The sequence below is a fragment of the Lissotriton vulgaris genome, chromosome 11 (assembly GCF_964263255.1).
Source record: "Lissotriton vulgaris chromosome 11, aLisVul1.2, whole genome shotgun sequence".
Classification (NCBI taxonomy): domain Eukaryota; kingdom Metazoa; phylum Chordata; class Amphibia; order Caudata; family Salamandridae; genus Lissotriton; species Lissotriton vulgaris.
The window spans coordinates 539,202,791-539,219,724 of NC_141699.1; the positions used below are offsets into that span (position 1 = coordinate 539,202,791).

The window sequence follows — 16,934 nt, forward strand, 5'->3', positions numbered from 1 at the left end:
TTATTCAATAAAGTGTGGGGTAAATGGTTTAACATGCTGCCACCATGATGATTTGTCTTCCCTTTTAATCTATGTCATACTGTAACCATCGTACGGACTGCTGTGTTAGACTCTGGTGGACTGACCCTATTTTTGTCATCAATCAACCCTGTCATGTTCCCTTTAATGCTTATTGAACTGCAACCAATTAATTTTCTTTGTTCTTATAAAAATAATAAAGTTGATTATCAAAAAAAAAAAAAAGATAATCCTCAATTTTCACTGATTGGGAGTCCTTAATTAAGGCACACATCTGTGGAAATTGGTATGCTTGTTTGTCTGAGTACTACCACAAGCTGTGTTTGATAGCTCTGTTCTCATATCTGGGTACTTAGACCAGCTAAATTTCACAAGTTGATACAATACAACAAAACAGAAAGACACCCTACAGCCTAACTTTTCAGCAGCTGCTCACACCGGTTAGCCTTTTCAGGGAAAGCCTGTGGCACATGCTTTCCCAAACATTTGGGAAGAAGGTAACAGAAGATAGAAAGAGTACCTAGAGACACCTCTGAAAGGAAAATACGTTTTGTATTAAAATGTCTTCCAGAATCAATACATTCAGACACCACCACAAGGAAGAGAAATTTTGTATTGCATGGATTGAAAGAAGAAGCCGTCCACACACTGTCACAAGGTAGAAAGGACTCCACCATGAGAAAGAGTAACATCGACAATAGACCTTTAAACACAAGAGGGACAAAGTCCATCACTGGGTTAGAAGATGAACTGTCTAGAAAAAGTCAGATGGAGCACAGTCACCTCATGACTCAATAAGTGGAAATCATCTCCTAGACTGCTTCACTGAATTCCGCATGACTCAAGAGAAAAGAGTAGATTTGCTCAAATGCTAGCACAAATACGATATAAAAGGGCCCTTAAAAAAAAGGCTAGTTGTCCCAATTATTTTCTGACATGGAATAAACAACTGGCAATACCACAAAAGGGTTGAGGACACTGATTACGAGATTAAAAGGTTTCTCGTTGACTAAAGTGAGCACATACTGTTAACACTCCATTTTGTTGGTCATCTTTTCACGATCTTGGGAACTAATTACAGAGTTAAATTAGTGTCATGAACAAAGGTCAGACAGACAACAACACAAAGCCATTGGTAAGATTCTTACACAAGCAATCTTCAGCAAGTTCCACAGCTCTTTCTGCCTTTTCTCCTGAAGCCGAACTACAGTTTTCTCATCTTCACTCATCAAACTCATCACCTCCTCCACCCGTGGGAAGAGTTCCAGAGCTTTCCGTCTGCAGACAACTGTTTTGCTGCAAAGAAAACAAAAGAAAATCATCTAGGGAAACTATACATATGAGGACCATGATACTTCAAGAGGGCCTAACCTGATTATCCAAGGAATAATGGTAAAAGAGATAACAGGATGAAGTAAAGGAAACAATGACATTACAAGCACCGGTCTTTACATGCAGTCAGTGCTGTACTGGGCACAGTGATACAGCACGACCCTGCCTGACACAGAATTTGGTCTTCGCCAACAGCCGGAACACTGTAAAACGAAAGCTTTTCCCGGTTTTAGGACTGCAGGGATTGTAACAAGAGATTATTTAGAGATTCAAATCATGCACGGTTTTTAGTAATGAGGAAGGTTCAATAATGTAAAGACTGTATGAGAAAACTAGGGGTGGGGGATTGTTGGAAGGTGACAAATGCATTACTATCACAAACTGGAATAAACTGAATCAGTCAACATTTCTTTGAGTAAGCCAACTAAATGGAAACCATGACCAGCCCACATTTTAATTCAGCATCCTGATATATGCTTGTGCCAAGGCCTGTTAAATCATATGCATGTGGTGTGATCTACACAATCAATCATGTTTAAAGTAAATATGCTCTGAAGTGTCCACTATGCTATTAAGATTTTCTGGCTTCCTTGAAATCTAAAGTGGACTTTTCATCTCAGTGTGTAAGTAACAACAATATTAAGTGTGCTGAAAGAATGGAGAAGGTTTTACCCCAAAAATGATGCCAGTATATCCTCCATGATTGAAATTATGGACTGTTCATTCCTTGACTCACCTAAGCTGAGTGTAAATAAGTCGGACTTTCTTCTCATAGTTCTGGATGGCTTGCAGCAGTATGCGTACCATCTCCTGGCTGTCTCCACCCATGCGCTGGTCTGAAAAGAGGATGGCAGAATTCAGGCCAGGGCAAAACAAGTGTGTTTTTCTATTAGTAAGGATTAACATTTGTGAATTGTTTGCTGCGACTGAGATCAGCAAGTTAAGATGCACAAAAAGTGGATTGCTATAGGCTAGGAAGATAGACAGGATTTGTAGAGAGGTTAAGACATTGGTGTGATTTAAATGAAAAAGGATTTGGAGGGAAGGATGGGAGAGACAGAGGAGGCGAGAGGGAGGAGACGATAGCGAGAGAACAAACAGGTATCAAAACAATGAAAACAGGGAAGCAGTAGAAAAGGGAATCTAACTATGGCAGGAAAATAGATGCCCTCAACAGAGATGACTTTTTTCCTAAAATATATTCCATTACACAATTCGCTACTTGAAAAATCCTTTACCCACAATATAAAATTTTTAAATGGCAGAACTAGGAGAAAATTACAGTTCACCTCGGACGGTATATAACATTTTATCCTGGCACACAAATGCAGTAGTCAACTGCGCACTAAACATGGAAAGATCACACATGTGAACTTGAAGAGCATTGTTTCAGCCACTGGGAGTCATTGGTTTGTTGAATATGCCTGATAGGGAGTCACATTTTTGTGAGCCTCCTATCAGCTTCACAGTGATATTTTAAGTATTTTCATAGCCGCCTTAGGCAAAAGTCACAAGTAGATTACTTTAACAGTCCAGCTAGTAGTGGAGACTAACCAAGAGGACTTCAGTCTTCAACGTATTTAATTCTAGCCACCTACTCCTAATAAACCATCTAATAACTTCCACGTAGTCTAATAAGACCCATTATTGTTCTGAACTCTTAATCACTCATGTGGAGCTTTTGATCAACTGCAAATGAATGACACCCCAGCCTCTATCCATTAACAAAGCCATATGGCCACGTTAAAACTTTTGGGGGAAAGACGAGAGACATCTAGTATCCCACAGAGCTAAATGTTTTTGAGGGAGCAGAGATGTCTGAACTGTAAGGTTTGTTACCCTTCTAGAAAAAAGGGTCACACCTATCTGCTAATATCTGGGGCCATCTGTTCCATTCCTTTACAAGAGACATCGATCAGTGACATCAACCATTTTATAGGTAGCAATGAAGAAGGATGCATACACTGTCAACCCAGAGAGTCAGAAACAAATTCAGTGCACACACAATCCCATTTTTTGGTCTACACCACGACGGACACTGATATAATGGCCCACAGGACTTAGAGACTCTGCATTTGCAATGCTACCAATTCACCCAGAATTTCGATCATCTTTCAGGGGATTGTAAAAGAATGATGCTAGTTGTGCACTTGTGATCCAAAATAGATTTTTAGGTATGAGCTTAGCCCCTTTAACTATCTGTGAACACAAATGGCTAATACTGAATGAATAAATAAATAAATACGTCAGTCAGGTGGTCATTCCTGGACTTATAGATTAAATTTAGCAGTCATGGTAGTGGGTGTCGAAGGAGGGGGCAATGGCACTGTATTCGGGATGAGCAGAGAAAATGTAGTCACTGCTAGCCTTCCTTTCCCTTCCACTCCTCATCGCTTGAGAAAAGAACTCCGCTTTGGGCAGTCAAAAAGTAAAGGTGGCTATTGGCTATACATATCAATAGGATTCACCAGTTTGTAGATGACAAAAACAACCATCAGCTTCAGTTTTATAGACACCTAAGTAACAACAAGAATTGTTTCTGAGATTACTTCATGGTGCAGACCAATTGTGCTTCAGACCCTGTGTTCTTTTGTGGAGATAGTTCTGTCTCTTTCATATCTGTTCATCTGGCAAGTATCCTGAAAGTAAGAATACTATCTATAAAACAGGGATCAGCATGGCTATTCTGTCTCAAGTAAAGCACGGCTAGGCAGTTCACTGCCTTACCTCACTATGCTTTGAAGCTGGAATATTCAGGATATCAGGGAGCTCTTTGATATTGGTTTTCATGTCACTTTCAACACATATCCAAAGCATTCCCATGAACATGGGTGGGATTCTGAATATTGTAAACGCCCCCCAATACATTCAGTCTAGAAGCAAGGTTATCTGCGGATTGATTTCTGTCACCCAACCCAAAGATAGACCATTATGTGACCATGTTCCCTAATTCCAGACTTTGGTCAAGCAACTATCTAGTCAGTCTGTGTAATTTAGCATTTTTCAAATTGTAGTGGGTGCTGCAACAGATTGTAACACAATTCTCTGTATTAAACATAAAGTCTCTTACTGATGTGTACTTAAACGTCATAGACTCAATCTCCCCCTCTCTTTTTATGCCAATTTGGAAAGTAAGTAAAACCTCCCGGTTTTCTGGTTCAGTGAATATACACCCCAAATAAAAAACAATTGTTACAGCTTCTGATAATTACAGTAACTAAATATGGTATCTGGACAGTAGACAAGATTCAGCCTCTTTACGGAAATAGTATCAGTTAAATGCATAGAATGACAAGAAAAGCAGTAGTGAAGAAATCTCTTGAAATTAAGGTAAACTTTTTTCGGGGTATGCAATTAAATAGCCCAATCCTCAAAATCGAAGTGACAGGAAAAGAGGAAACTCCAGGACCCTATGGGCTTAAAACCCCTTCCAAAAAAGCACGACTTGAAAATTCCCCCCCTGATAAATACTTAACTGCACAATAAATGAGGCTTAGAACCCAGGAGCAATAGATTGTGAGGCATCCTACGGAGACCTGAGAGTCTCGGCTAAGGACTACTGTGATAGGCTGGGGAGAAGCAAAGGCACAGGGTTCACATCGTAACTTAGGTTGGTGAAATTTAAAACTGGATTTGGCCACTGAAATACCCCAGGCTCGTGGTGATGTGTTATCTGGTTCAAGACATGGCAACACCGAGATAAACGTTCATGTTAGTAAGTGTTTAAGCAGTTTACTCCATTCCAGAAAAAGGAATTGTATAAAAGGAAAGTTTAAAACAATTTCAGCAGTAAGAGCACTAAAGTAAATCAGACAAGAGAGCCAACCTGCATTATTGAAACATCCACTTCAAGCATAATGTACACACGGTCAGCGTATCCTCACCTCGAGGCTTTTCTCTCAGCTTGCGATACAACTCCTTTGCATGCTCCTCTCTGCAGAAAAGGAAAAGTAGTATCCATAATATTAATTATGCTCAACATCAACATGACCAGCTGGGAATGCACAGGACAGAATTGCATGCATGGCCCTAAAAGTAGCCCTGCTTATATAAAACTCTATACTTGGCTTGCTGTGCCTCAAGGCCAAACTCGAAAAAAACTTTACATCTGAATCAATTTAAACAAAGTCAGAACACTGTATTTTCTGATATTACCGTATTTTTTTTATTAAAAAAAGCACAAAACAAGGCTTAATTAGCAAGTTTATATTCTTGTAGTAACAATTGCACAATAAAGAACTACATTGGTTTGCAAAAGTGAGTATCTGCCTCTTCAGCCTAGACCAGATCGTCGATCAAGGGGCTCTCTGGATCTGTTGGGGCAGGTCCTGATGGGTTATCCCCCTGAAATGAGCCCATTTCTACACGGATGATACTTTGCATGAAGATTTATAAACCTACTGAACATGAGTAACAGATGTCTGATGATGTATTCTACCTTTCTCTAGCTCAAAAAAGGTATGGCAATAAATGGTGCTCAAGCCTCTCCACCCTACTTCAAGTATAGGGATTGAACGGAACAGAATCTCCTGATGGCCTACCCAAATTCTGAGAAAATGCCAAACATCACTGATATCTGCATGGTGGGAAAGAAGACAGTCTACCATCTATCATTATCCAAGTAAAATCCCACCTATTCAATATTCACGGAGCTCTGCAAGGGTCAGTGAAGGAAAAGAGACTGCAATATGTTTTCTAGCAGTAAGTGCAATAGACCAGTATAACCAGGAATTCACATGCGCGCGCAATATGTAAGGGCCTACATTTTAAAGCAGAGACAACCACATCTCCAAAAGAAAATAGACTACCAGAGCAAAAACAAAAGAAGAGCTCCGCAAACCAAATAGCTATTCAACACTTTTTATATTGTGTGAATTGGGCATGAGGGTAATGGAGGAATCTAAAGCCGAGCAAACCACTAGTTTAAGTATTAATAACCACACAACATCCAAGACCATAATTAACTGTGTTAATACACCTTCCAGGGGCAACATTCTTAACTGGAACCTCTCTGAATCACAAACAGACAACAACAAAAATACACTTTGTTAAAGGATTCAACTGCAGCTTTGTTTGTGTACTGAGCAAACAATACACCTAGTGCATTGGCTGATTTCAGTGGCTTCATGGCTATCTGGAGACCTAAATGATTTCACTTTCCAAGGGAACCACTGTTTTCTTTCATGTACAGACTTACCTAGGTACCTTCTAGGGTTGGTTGGGGAGCCCTTAATCATTCTTACACAGCATTAAAGGTGAAGCAAGTACTCCCTAATCTGTCCGCTGCCGAGGTGAGTGTCTCTCGTGGGTATCCCACTCTGTAGCCTGGCAAACCAAAAGGCAAATGGGTAAGGAAGAAGTTATATACCTGAGCCCAGTGAATGATTCCCATGTCCCATTACTATAAGCCGTATACATATGGATCCAATAGTAGCTGGAAGGGAAACCGGTCTGTCTCTGGATGTCAGACAACAACAAGTCTTGTGTCCTATGCATTGAAAGAGGTGAACCTGCCAGTCTCTGAACAGCAACAAACAAATATGCATCTCGGTATCAACAAGAGTCAGATCACCTCTGTAAAACAATAAGGGTGCCTGTCTCTAAATAGTGACATGCAAGCCTGCTGGCCCTGGAAAGTGACAAGTGAGAATACTTGTCTGGTACAGCAACAAGTGAGACTGTCAACCTCTTTGCAACAACAAGAACGCCTGCTTCTGCACTGCACATGCAAGACTGGATTACACTGCAGTGCTAAACAATCCGGCCTGTCTCTGCACAGCGAAAATCAGGAATGAATTGCATTTGCTGTGTAATAAGAGCCGGCCTGTGCAGTGACATTCTCACTTTTATGCTTTTGGCAAGCTACAAGCAAGAGAACCAGTCTGAAGGACTGGGTTCTTTAAGACCCAGCGGTGCCAGGGCACAACACCTGAAACCTTCGTGGGTAACCTGCTCCGGCGTACAAGTCACAGAGACACGGGACACTTCCTTCGACGTCAAAGATTCAAGGTTTATTTGCTGCAGGGAACACAGAGGTCACGACAAGTACACAGCGTGCAACTTGGGGAGACTGCTTCAAATTGGTTCTGTGGATCGCTCCTTTTATACAGTTTCTACCCATAGGATAACATTGAACACAAAAGTTTACAACCCGGTTCCCACCATTATCCCCCAGAGGGGTCGCTTTGGTCACTTTGAAACACATCAGGTCCGGAACATAAGTGCGGAAACATTTGTCGGTTCCCAACTGTAAAACCCATCTTCCCACCATTAGTGAATTCCAATCAGCAGTAAAATAGATCGAAATAGGACGAAGACAGGTGCAGAGGAAGACGGAGACAGTGGGGAGATCGGAAAGGGTGTAAAAGGGGAGGTATCGGGAAACACGAGATACAGGCATCAAAGAGACGTGCCTAATGAGATGCACGGCTGAGACAATAAGTCCGTGCGGCAAGATGAGCCTCGAGCGGCGCCATCTGCCTTACAGTAGCATCCCCCTTGCCATAAAGACACTTACAAAGAACATGTGTCTTCCGCAAATATCTTGGGAGTCCCAGGGTCGCGAAGCGGACAACGTCCGTTCGCTGGCTACTTGAGGGCAAGAGACAAAATGGATGCCGTATCTAAGATGGAACCCGTGGGTACAGATGAAAAACCCACATAACAAACGAACGGTTTAAGTTAGCACAGCGAAACTGCGCACACTTACTAAACTCGTCATTTGCGGTTCAGAGATACCAGACTCGACCATATTCGTGCGAGTTGAAAACACCACTTACAATTGTCACGGAACCTCAGACGCTCCTTTTGCCCTCATGTAGGCAAGCACTAGTCGGAAACATATTCGATATTCATCAGACCATCGAGATGCTGCTGTAGCATAGCTCTGTCCAACCGAGTCCCCTTGGTAACAGATGGTTGTCTCATACACGTTGTAGCACAGAGGCCACATAAGGCAGGACCACACTGTACACAAAGGCAACACGTGAACAGGAACACTACAACGACTCCGATGATCATCAGAATCTTCCAACCCCAAGTTGACATCAGGCCCCAAAACCATCCAAGTAGCGTCCAATCCCCTACATCCACGTGTATGGATTCGGAGATCTTATGCAACCTCGAGATGGCTTGATAGACAGTAGGAGCATTATCTGGAATGAAAATGCAGCAGCTCGAATGGATCACCTTACATACCCCACCACGATCTGCTAAGATGACATCTAAAACCATACGGTTTTGTAACGTCATAAGTCTCTCCGCCTGAAGTTCTGTGGTGATATTACCAAGGGCACTGGCAGTAATATTAGCTGTCGATTCTACCACTCGAGTCAACTGTCTCAGGTTCCTACTATTGACCATAGGTCCCCAAAACGGGAGGAAACCCTTGAAAAAGTCTCCTGCCTCTTGACCGGCAGTATCCTCTTCGCTAATTACGCCTCGTACAACTCTAGTCTTGTGATAATCGGCATCTACAGTGAACGTCGGAGGCAACAGATTTGCAATGAAACATGAGCCCATGAAGTCAGCGGGCAACCATGTGTATGCACGATCATAGCAGATAAAGTATGTACCCTTGGCAGCCAGAAACACAGGGGACGAGGACATCGGCAGAATGTAATTTTCAGTGCAAGCACTTGCTCCAAGTCGGGCTTGCGATCTTCGGCCACGACCCATAAGACAAAAATTACCAGTGTGGGGTACGACCCATATCGGAGGCGAGCTTTTAAGCTGCTTTTCGCTAGTGAACACACTATATTCACCTCTACTTAGGACCCTATAGGCCTGTACCTCTTCTTCGGGAATAAGCGAAGGATCATAGATATCACTATCTAAATCCTCTATTGCTATCGACAAAGGTTTTTGATACGAGGTAGGACCAGAGTAGGGGGAACGTGGTTCTCGAATGGGGTGGAAACCCAGTGCGCTTCGAAACATTGTTTGAAATGCTCGAGCTGACCCTTGGGAACTATACGGTAACACCAAATAGGGAATTCCCTTATCCGTAGTATGTGGCATCAACCCACACACCCAACAATTAGTAGTATTAACCACTAACTGATGCTGATGGAGGAGCTGAATAAAGGAATTGTTGCGGAATTCTACACGTCTAGCCTGCTCGTGTTCCGGTAACATGTGAAAGGAATGGGGAGAAGCAGTAGAGGTAAGATTAGGGTAAGGAGTAGGAGTAGGTGTAGCAGGTAAGAAGTAAGACATCGTGTAATACACCCCACCCGCCAATAATGCAGAAGCAGTTAAAAACAATACAAACAGTTGGAATATAAAACATTTGGTACGACTGAGTTGCTGCAGCTTGAATCTATGGACTTGAGCTCCCTCCAAATCATTTAGCTTCGAGAATGCCATTCCCTACGACCGTCCGCAACGTTTCTTGACGCACTTCGTTCTGTGCAGCAATAGTCAATCCCTAGGAGTTCCTAGGAACCGACGGCCTTTAACCTAGCGTCAAGACCTACTGTCCAGAAGGAAGTACGCGCGCGGCCCTACGGCCTTCAATGCACAATATGTACGTATGCAAAAACAAAGTCTCTCAGCTGTAAAGGCAAAGAAAGGTACAAGGAGCGAAGCTCAAAATATATGTACAAAAATAATTACAGTAATACGAAAGTTCAAAACTGATCACGGAAAACGGGATAATGCAGTCGTCGGTACAGCAAAGCAAGATCTTTTTATTTGTCCTTAGTGCGAGATCGCAAAAAGTATCGAGTTTTCCCAGGACGTGTCTGCTCGTCAAACAAAGGATCCGTTGAAGAGACAGCGTCCTGCTGATCAGTTGAGTGTTCTGGTCTTGAGTCTTTTGATGCTAATTGTTCAACAGTGTCTTTCTGCTGCGCTGAGGATTCTTCAACAAGCTGTGCGTCGCTAAAAGGCACAAACGCCGGCAATGTTTCTGTTTCAGATGATGCAATGCCTCTCCTTACCCACGGGTCTGCCGGCAAAGGGATGGGGACTCGCTTGGTGTGCGTAGCATGCACCCAATTTTTACGTCCCTCAAGACGGACGGCAGTCCTCGTGGCCAGGAGCACTTGATAGGGTCCGGTGAACCTCGGGTCCAGGTTATTTTTGCGTGAAAAGTTCCTTGTCACCACCCAGTCTCCGGGCTGGAGCTGGTGGCCTGGACCCTCTGTCTGCGTCGGCAATGCGTCGTGAACCTGTTGGTGAATTAACCTCAGTTTAGCAGTCAAGTCATGTAGATAATCAATCAACATTGGGTACTCAAGATCAGAAAACATTCCTGGCCTGGGAACCCCCCACACATTCGCAGGACGGCCGAACACTATTTCATAGGGACTAAGCCCTACTCGGGAGTGTACAGTCGCCCTAGTGGACAGTAATGCTAAAGGTAAAGCGTCAGGCCACGAAAGACCAGTCGTAGCCTGAATCTTTGCTAACTTTAGTTTAAGGGTGCCGTTGTACCCTTCAACCAATCCAGCTGACTGAGGATGATTGGCGCTGTGGAATTTCTGATTAATTCCAAGGCCCTTACACACACTCTTCATCACACTCCCAACAAACTCACTTCCGTTATCTGACCACACGACTCTAGGCATTCCATACCGAGGAAAGTATTCCTTTAGTAGGATTTTCGCAGTAGACAAAGCAGTATTGTCTTTGAGGGGGTAGGCCTCAATCCATCGGGAAAATGCGCAAACCACAACTAAAACGTATTTCAGGTTATTGCATCGCTCCATATGGATGAAGTCCAATTGAATCACCTCAAAGGGATACGAAGGAGGAGCAAAACTGCCAGGGGGAGTTGGGGTTCCTTTGCCAGGATTGTACATTATGCACACCATACAATTCTTCACCAAACGTTCAGCACATTTCGTAATACCATCATTCTTCCACACAGGAGACAGCAACTTACAAATACCTTTCGCGCTAATATGTGCTAACCCATGTGCCATTGTCACAACAGCCAGCACATACGCATCAGGCAACATCCATCTTTTCTGATCCGACAAATCAATCCAACAACCATTCGCATCCAACTTTCCCGTACTTTCTTTCCACTTCGCCTTTTCAGTCTCAGTGGCCTCATTCTGAATTGCTTTCACACTCTCGATAGTGTCTTCACACATACTCGATTCTGTAGGCCACCTAACCGAACTAGTCACATACATTCGAGTGCTAAGGTTCCGGGCAGTCTCCTTAGCAGTCTCGTCCGCAAACGCATTACCACGACCAACATCATCCGTCACCTTACGATGCGCACTACATTTAACAATCGCAACTTGCATCGGCAAAGTCAATGCATCTAAAAGATCGTTCACAAGCTGGCCATGCTGTATCTTCGTACCGTGCGACGTCAAGAAACCTCTCTCTCTCCACAATCGTCCAAAACTATGTGCAACACCAAACGCATATTGACTGTCGGTAAACACATTCACACGTTTCCCTTTCGCCAACACACATGCTCTAGTAAGAGCAATCAGCTCCGCAGCTTGGGCAGAATTCTGATTCAACCTTGCAGTCTCAACAACAGTATTCAATGTTACAACAGCATAAGCAGTAGTCACATCGCCATTCGGCAACTTAAAACATGACCCATCCACATACAGAGTGCCATCCGGATCTTCCAATGGGGTGTTTTTAAGGTCCACTCGACCTTTCGTTTCCTCTTCAGTCCTCAAGTAGCAGTCATGTTCTGCTACTTCATCTGACTCTGCACTAATTGGTAACAAAGTTGCCGGATTTAGGACATTACAACGTTTTATCTGAATATGGCTTGCCAAGAGCGTCAATTCGTACCCAGACAACCTCGCACTCGTCAAGTGCTGAGTTTTCGTTCGATTCAAAAGAGTATCGACTGCATGCGGAACCATCACCGTAAGCATATTATCCATGACCAATCCTGCTGATTGTCGGATGGAGACCGCAGCTGCCGCTGTTGCTCGTAAACAACTCGGCAATGCTCTAGCTACTGGGTCCAAGGTCGAGGAAAAATATGCACATGGACGTTGCTTACCACCAAAAGGTTGCGTTAAGACACTCAAAGCACAACCTTCTCTCTCGTGAACATATAACGTGAACGGCTTACCGTAGTCAGGGGTACCTAACACAGGAGCCGAACACAATGAATCACGTAGTTCAGAAAAACTTTTCTGACATTCTTCCGTCCATGGTAAAGGAGTTGAAACATCCTTACACGTAAGAGCCACCAATGGTTTCGCTAGCAATGAAAAATTTGGAATCCATTGCCTGCAGTACGACGTGATACCTAGAAAGGCACGCACATCTCTTTGGGTTTTCGGCACAGCCATTCGCGCAATCGCTGCAATTCTCTCTGGGGTCAATCTCCTTCCCTCCTTTGACAATAAGTGACCTAGATAGGTTACTTCTTGACAACAATATTGGAGTTTAGAAGGCGACACCTTGTGATTTAACTCACAGAGATGTTGCAGCAAAGACACCGTAGCAATCTTGCAAATGTCCTGAGTATCAGCAGCCACCAATAAGTCGTCGACGTATTGGATCAAAGCCGCACCGACCGGCAACCTAAACGCATCCAGTTGACCCTTCAAGGCTTGACTGTAAATAGATGGACTTTCACAGTAGCCCTGAGGAGCGCGTTTGAACCGGAAGCTGCGTCCACCAAGAGAGAAACCGAAAAGGTCCCTGCTCTCTTCGGCAATCGGGATGCTGAAAAACGCATTTTTCAAGTCAATCACCGAAAACCATGATGCAGAAGCTGGAATCAGAGTCAGTAGCGCCGTGATGTCAGGCACAACAGGAAATTGAGGAACCACAATTTTATTTACCTCCCGTAAATCGATAACAAAACGATAAACAGGTGGTTTGGAAGGATCTGTACGTTTAAGAATGGGCAGCACAGGGCTGTTGCACACGTTTCCCCGAGTCTCTTCAATAACATCTTTCTCGATCAAATCATAGATTATCGCCAACAGTGCTCGTTCACCATCAAGGGAGATACGATATTGGGGAATACGTGGCAGCCGCACATTAGATTTCAACTGAACAACATAAGGGGAGATATCAAGCAGGCCCACGTCATTTGGACCTGTTGCCCACAAAGACGCAGGAAGAGAACTCAATTCCGGTGGGAGCTTATCGAGGGACAAATACATGGGAGAGACTACCCTCTCTCCTAACGTAAGCTTTACACCCGCAGGAGAACAATACAAAGTTGCGTACAAACGTTTAAGCAAATCCAGGCCCAAAAGATTTTCGCCACAACCCGTGGTTAAAATCAACGGAGCTTCTAGCTCACGTGGCCCAATTTGAAGGGGCAACGGGCGAGAAACTGGATTGCTAACAGGGGCGCCAGAGAATCCAACGGAAACATTTGTTAAGCCAGACAAAGGTGCGCCAGGGAGTTTCGAATACATGATAGAACTTTTCGCTGCACCAGTGTTCAACAGAAAAGGCTCAACGACGCCCGATGTAGCAACTGCGACGTAAGGCCCTCTCTGATCAACCGGAACTGATACCACTCCCTCTCCTTGTCTATGGCTGTCCTAGTAATTACTGTCGTCAGTTCCCTGATCGACGTAATAATAGTCTACATTGTACTGCGCAGATCGTCCTTGCGATGATCCACGTTGATCGAAACAATTATTAGAATTGGATGAGTTATCTGAGCGATCGTTCTGAGCACCACGGCCTCTACCTCGTGACGTTTGCTGCGAACCACCACGACCTCCTCTAGTTGAGTTACCACTATTGCGTTCGTTTAAAACAGGGCAATTGAATTTAATGTGTCCCTCCTGTCTACAATAAGCACATTGATTGTACCCTAACGAGGATCTTTGGGAGGAGGAGTCATTACGGGTTTGGGATCTGTTCGATTGTGGCTGTGATCTATTCTGTTGCGAATTATTCTGATTTGACCGCGGAGGATACGCTTGTTGCAACAACACTTTAGTTTTTAGCTCTTTCGTCTTTTTGTCAGCACGGTCAATCTCTTCTTTCTCTCTATTCTCATAGTATTGTGCCGTAGCCAATATCTGAGCCGAAGTAGAAACGGCCCATGCACTTTCCGAATTTCTCAATTTATTGCTCAAGTCGGGCAATAAATTTGAAACAAATTTATCCACAAACAACCTCTGACCACCCTCTGTGCCCATATCCTGACCACTATGGTCGATGAATGCCTCCTCAAACCTCGTAAAGAAGTCGGAAACACTCTCTTCTTTCTTCTGCTTACAGGCTGACAACTTGTCCCAGTTCACCTTCATAGCTGGCATAAGAGTTTTCATTAGCGTAATAATCCTTTGAGGAAGGTCAAGAATCAACTGATCGGGTTTAGTAGCAGCTACTTGTCCGGCGTCTGCCGCTACAATGGCAGCCCAAGCACCACCTAATTCAGCCGGGTGATTTTCCTGTCGAATCTTAGCCCATACCGGTTGCGGTACGACATTGCCGAACAACATATCGATATCGGCAAGATTCATTACCGTAGCATCTACAAGCTGTGATAATTCTTTGTAATACCCTGTAGGATTCTTGCGTGGGTCAGGCAAAGATTGCTTCACCTGTAACACTTCCGAGCGTTTCCATGGGAGATGTATCCATATTCTCTGGAAGTGCGCCAATGTCGGAGGTTGAGCATTTGGATTCGCTGGTATCCAAACCGGCGGAACTTCACGCATAGGATATTGGCCAGACTCGTCTTGTTTTTCAATATCCTCAACAAACAGTGCATGAGGAATGGGAGCGGGACGAAGAGATAGCAACCGCTCAACAGCACGTCGAACGTTAGTATCCACTATCAGCCCATTTGCGAACTGAAGCTGAAGATCAGACAGAGCGGTGAGCACCTCGTCAGGCGCATCAGCCGCTATTTGATCATAAAGGAACTTACACATTTCATTAAACACATATCTCTGGGTTGGTATATTGAATTGACAAAATGTTTCGAGGACAACACGGGGTGGACTTCTCTGGGGATTTACCATCCAACCCATCGCCATATTATACAGCGCAACGCGTTCTCTGTTTCCAGGAAGCTGACTACGTCTCTGAGGACCATCGGAACCAGCGGACCCATGAACAGGTCCGAGCGAATGAAAGAAGCTAGCCGCAAGAGGAGAATTGCGGCTACGAGTAGAGGGAGAAGAATAAGATACAGGGCTAACAAGAGAAGGAGTAGAAACAGTAGCAACAGCAGGGCTTAACAAAACAGGAGCAGTGGCAAGAGCAGTAGCGGGAACAGGAGTATGTGGAAGCGGAGGAGCAGTAGGGATAGAAACAGACAAAGAAGCAGGAACAGTCGGAAGAACGGGTGCAGGTTGAGGAACAGGAGGAGGAGGAATAGGCGGAAGAACAGGTACGGCAGGGACCACAGGAGCTGCGGTACCCTGTACGTACGGAGGTGGCGACTTCATAAGATAAGACATTAAGGGATCCTCAACTGGCTCTTCCTTCTTTTCCGACTCCGTTGGTAAAGCGGGGTAACATTTATCTACAGTCATACGCTGTAATCGGTCAAACACTTCCTTATCCTTAACCTCCTTATCTCGCTGAAATTGCTCTGCTTTCTTCACTATAGTAGCAACATTATCTCGCTGACTACGTTTAGTCTGTCTGATTTCTTTCTGTCGGGCTTCTTTGCGCCACAACCGAAAGGCATCAAACATGGCCGGCCTTGACTTCCTTTCGAACAATTTAATCTCTAGATTATCTAAGATCGGGGCCTCGAAGCTACCATGAGGTGGCCAACGAAGGTCGCCGTCTTTCTTTGTATATTTAACCCAATAATCATTAAAGGTAATCGGGCCTAGCCCATGTTTGCTATACAAGTCATAAGTAGGAGTTCCAACCGGAGGTATCGGACACGAGTCCTCCAGTCGGGAATCCGCACCACAAGGTCTGAAACAACTGAACAAAGTACTGCGACCAGGCATTTTGCACACTAGCCGAGTTTCACAAACTTCAAGGGTTACGGGATTTATCAAGTCCCAGCAAAGAACAAAACCCTCGGTTTTTGGCGGCTGCAGTCGTCAAACAACACAACAAAGTACGCTAGCAAAGTGTCACCGACAAAAACACTCACACAGCGCTAACAACAAAAACACTCGCTAAAGTGTCAACAACCAAGAACTATGGGAGCGACCCACAAATACTTAACTCAAAAATCGATGGCGTCTCCAGGAAGGCCCGTCAATCGTCTCGCTATACCAAGGTCTACGCCAGGCGCCAAAACAGGTCTACAGTCAGGGCAGCAGTCCGTCGCAGCCGTCCGGAGGCGGGAATCTTCGCGGGAAAAGTCTTCGGGCCACTTATTTCGACAACAGGATCGATGAAGCGGAGTGCACCTTCCCTCGGAGATTTCACACGAAGTTCCTCACGATCGTCGGGCTTGGACCGGTACCACTGATGCAGCCCCACGTTGGGCGCCAACTGAAGGACTGGGTTCTTTAAGACCCAGCGGTGCCAGGGCACAACACCTGAAACCTTCGTGGGTAACCTGCTCCGGCGTACAAGTCACAGAGACACGGGACACTTCCTTCGACGTCAAAGATTCAAGGTTTATTTGCTGCAGGGAACACAGAGGTCACGACAAGTACACAGCGTGCAACTTGGGGAGACTGCTTCAAATT

At 44.4% G+C, this 16,934-nt stretch overlaps 1 protein-coding gene across 1 annotated transcript in view; it reads right to left on the minus strand.

Moving 5' to 3' along the window:
- IKBKB (inhibitor of nuclear factor kappa B kinase subunit beta) overlaps positions 1-16,934 on the minus strand; it is a 616,380-nt gene that overhangs the window by 76,611 nt on the left and 522,835 nt on the right. The window contains exons 17-19 of the mRNA XM_086943580.1: positions 5,235-5,284; positions 2,087-2,186; positions 1,167-1,314 (exon numbers count right to left, since the gene is read on the minus strand). Of these exons, the coding sequence (XP_086799706.1) occupies positions 1,167-1,314; positions 2,087-2,186; positions 5,235-5,284 (298 nt within the window). The remainder of the gene's footprint in view (positions 1-1,166; positions 1,315-2,086; positions 2,187-5,234; positions 5,285-16,934) is intronic.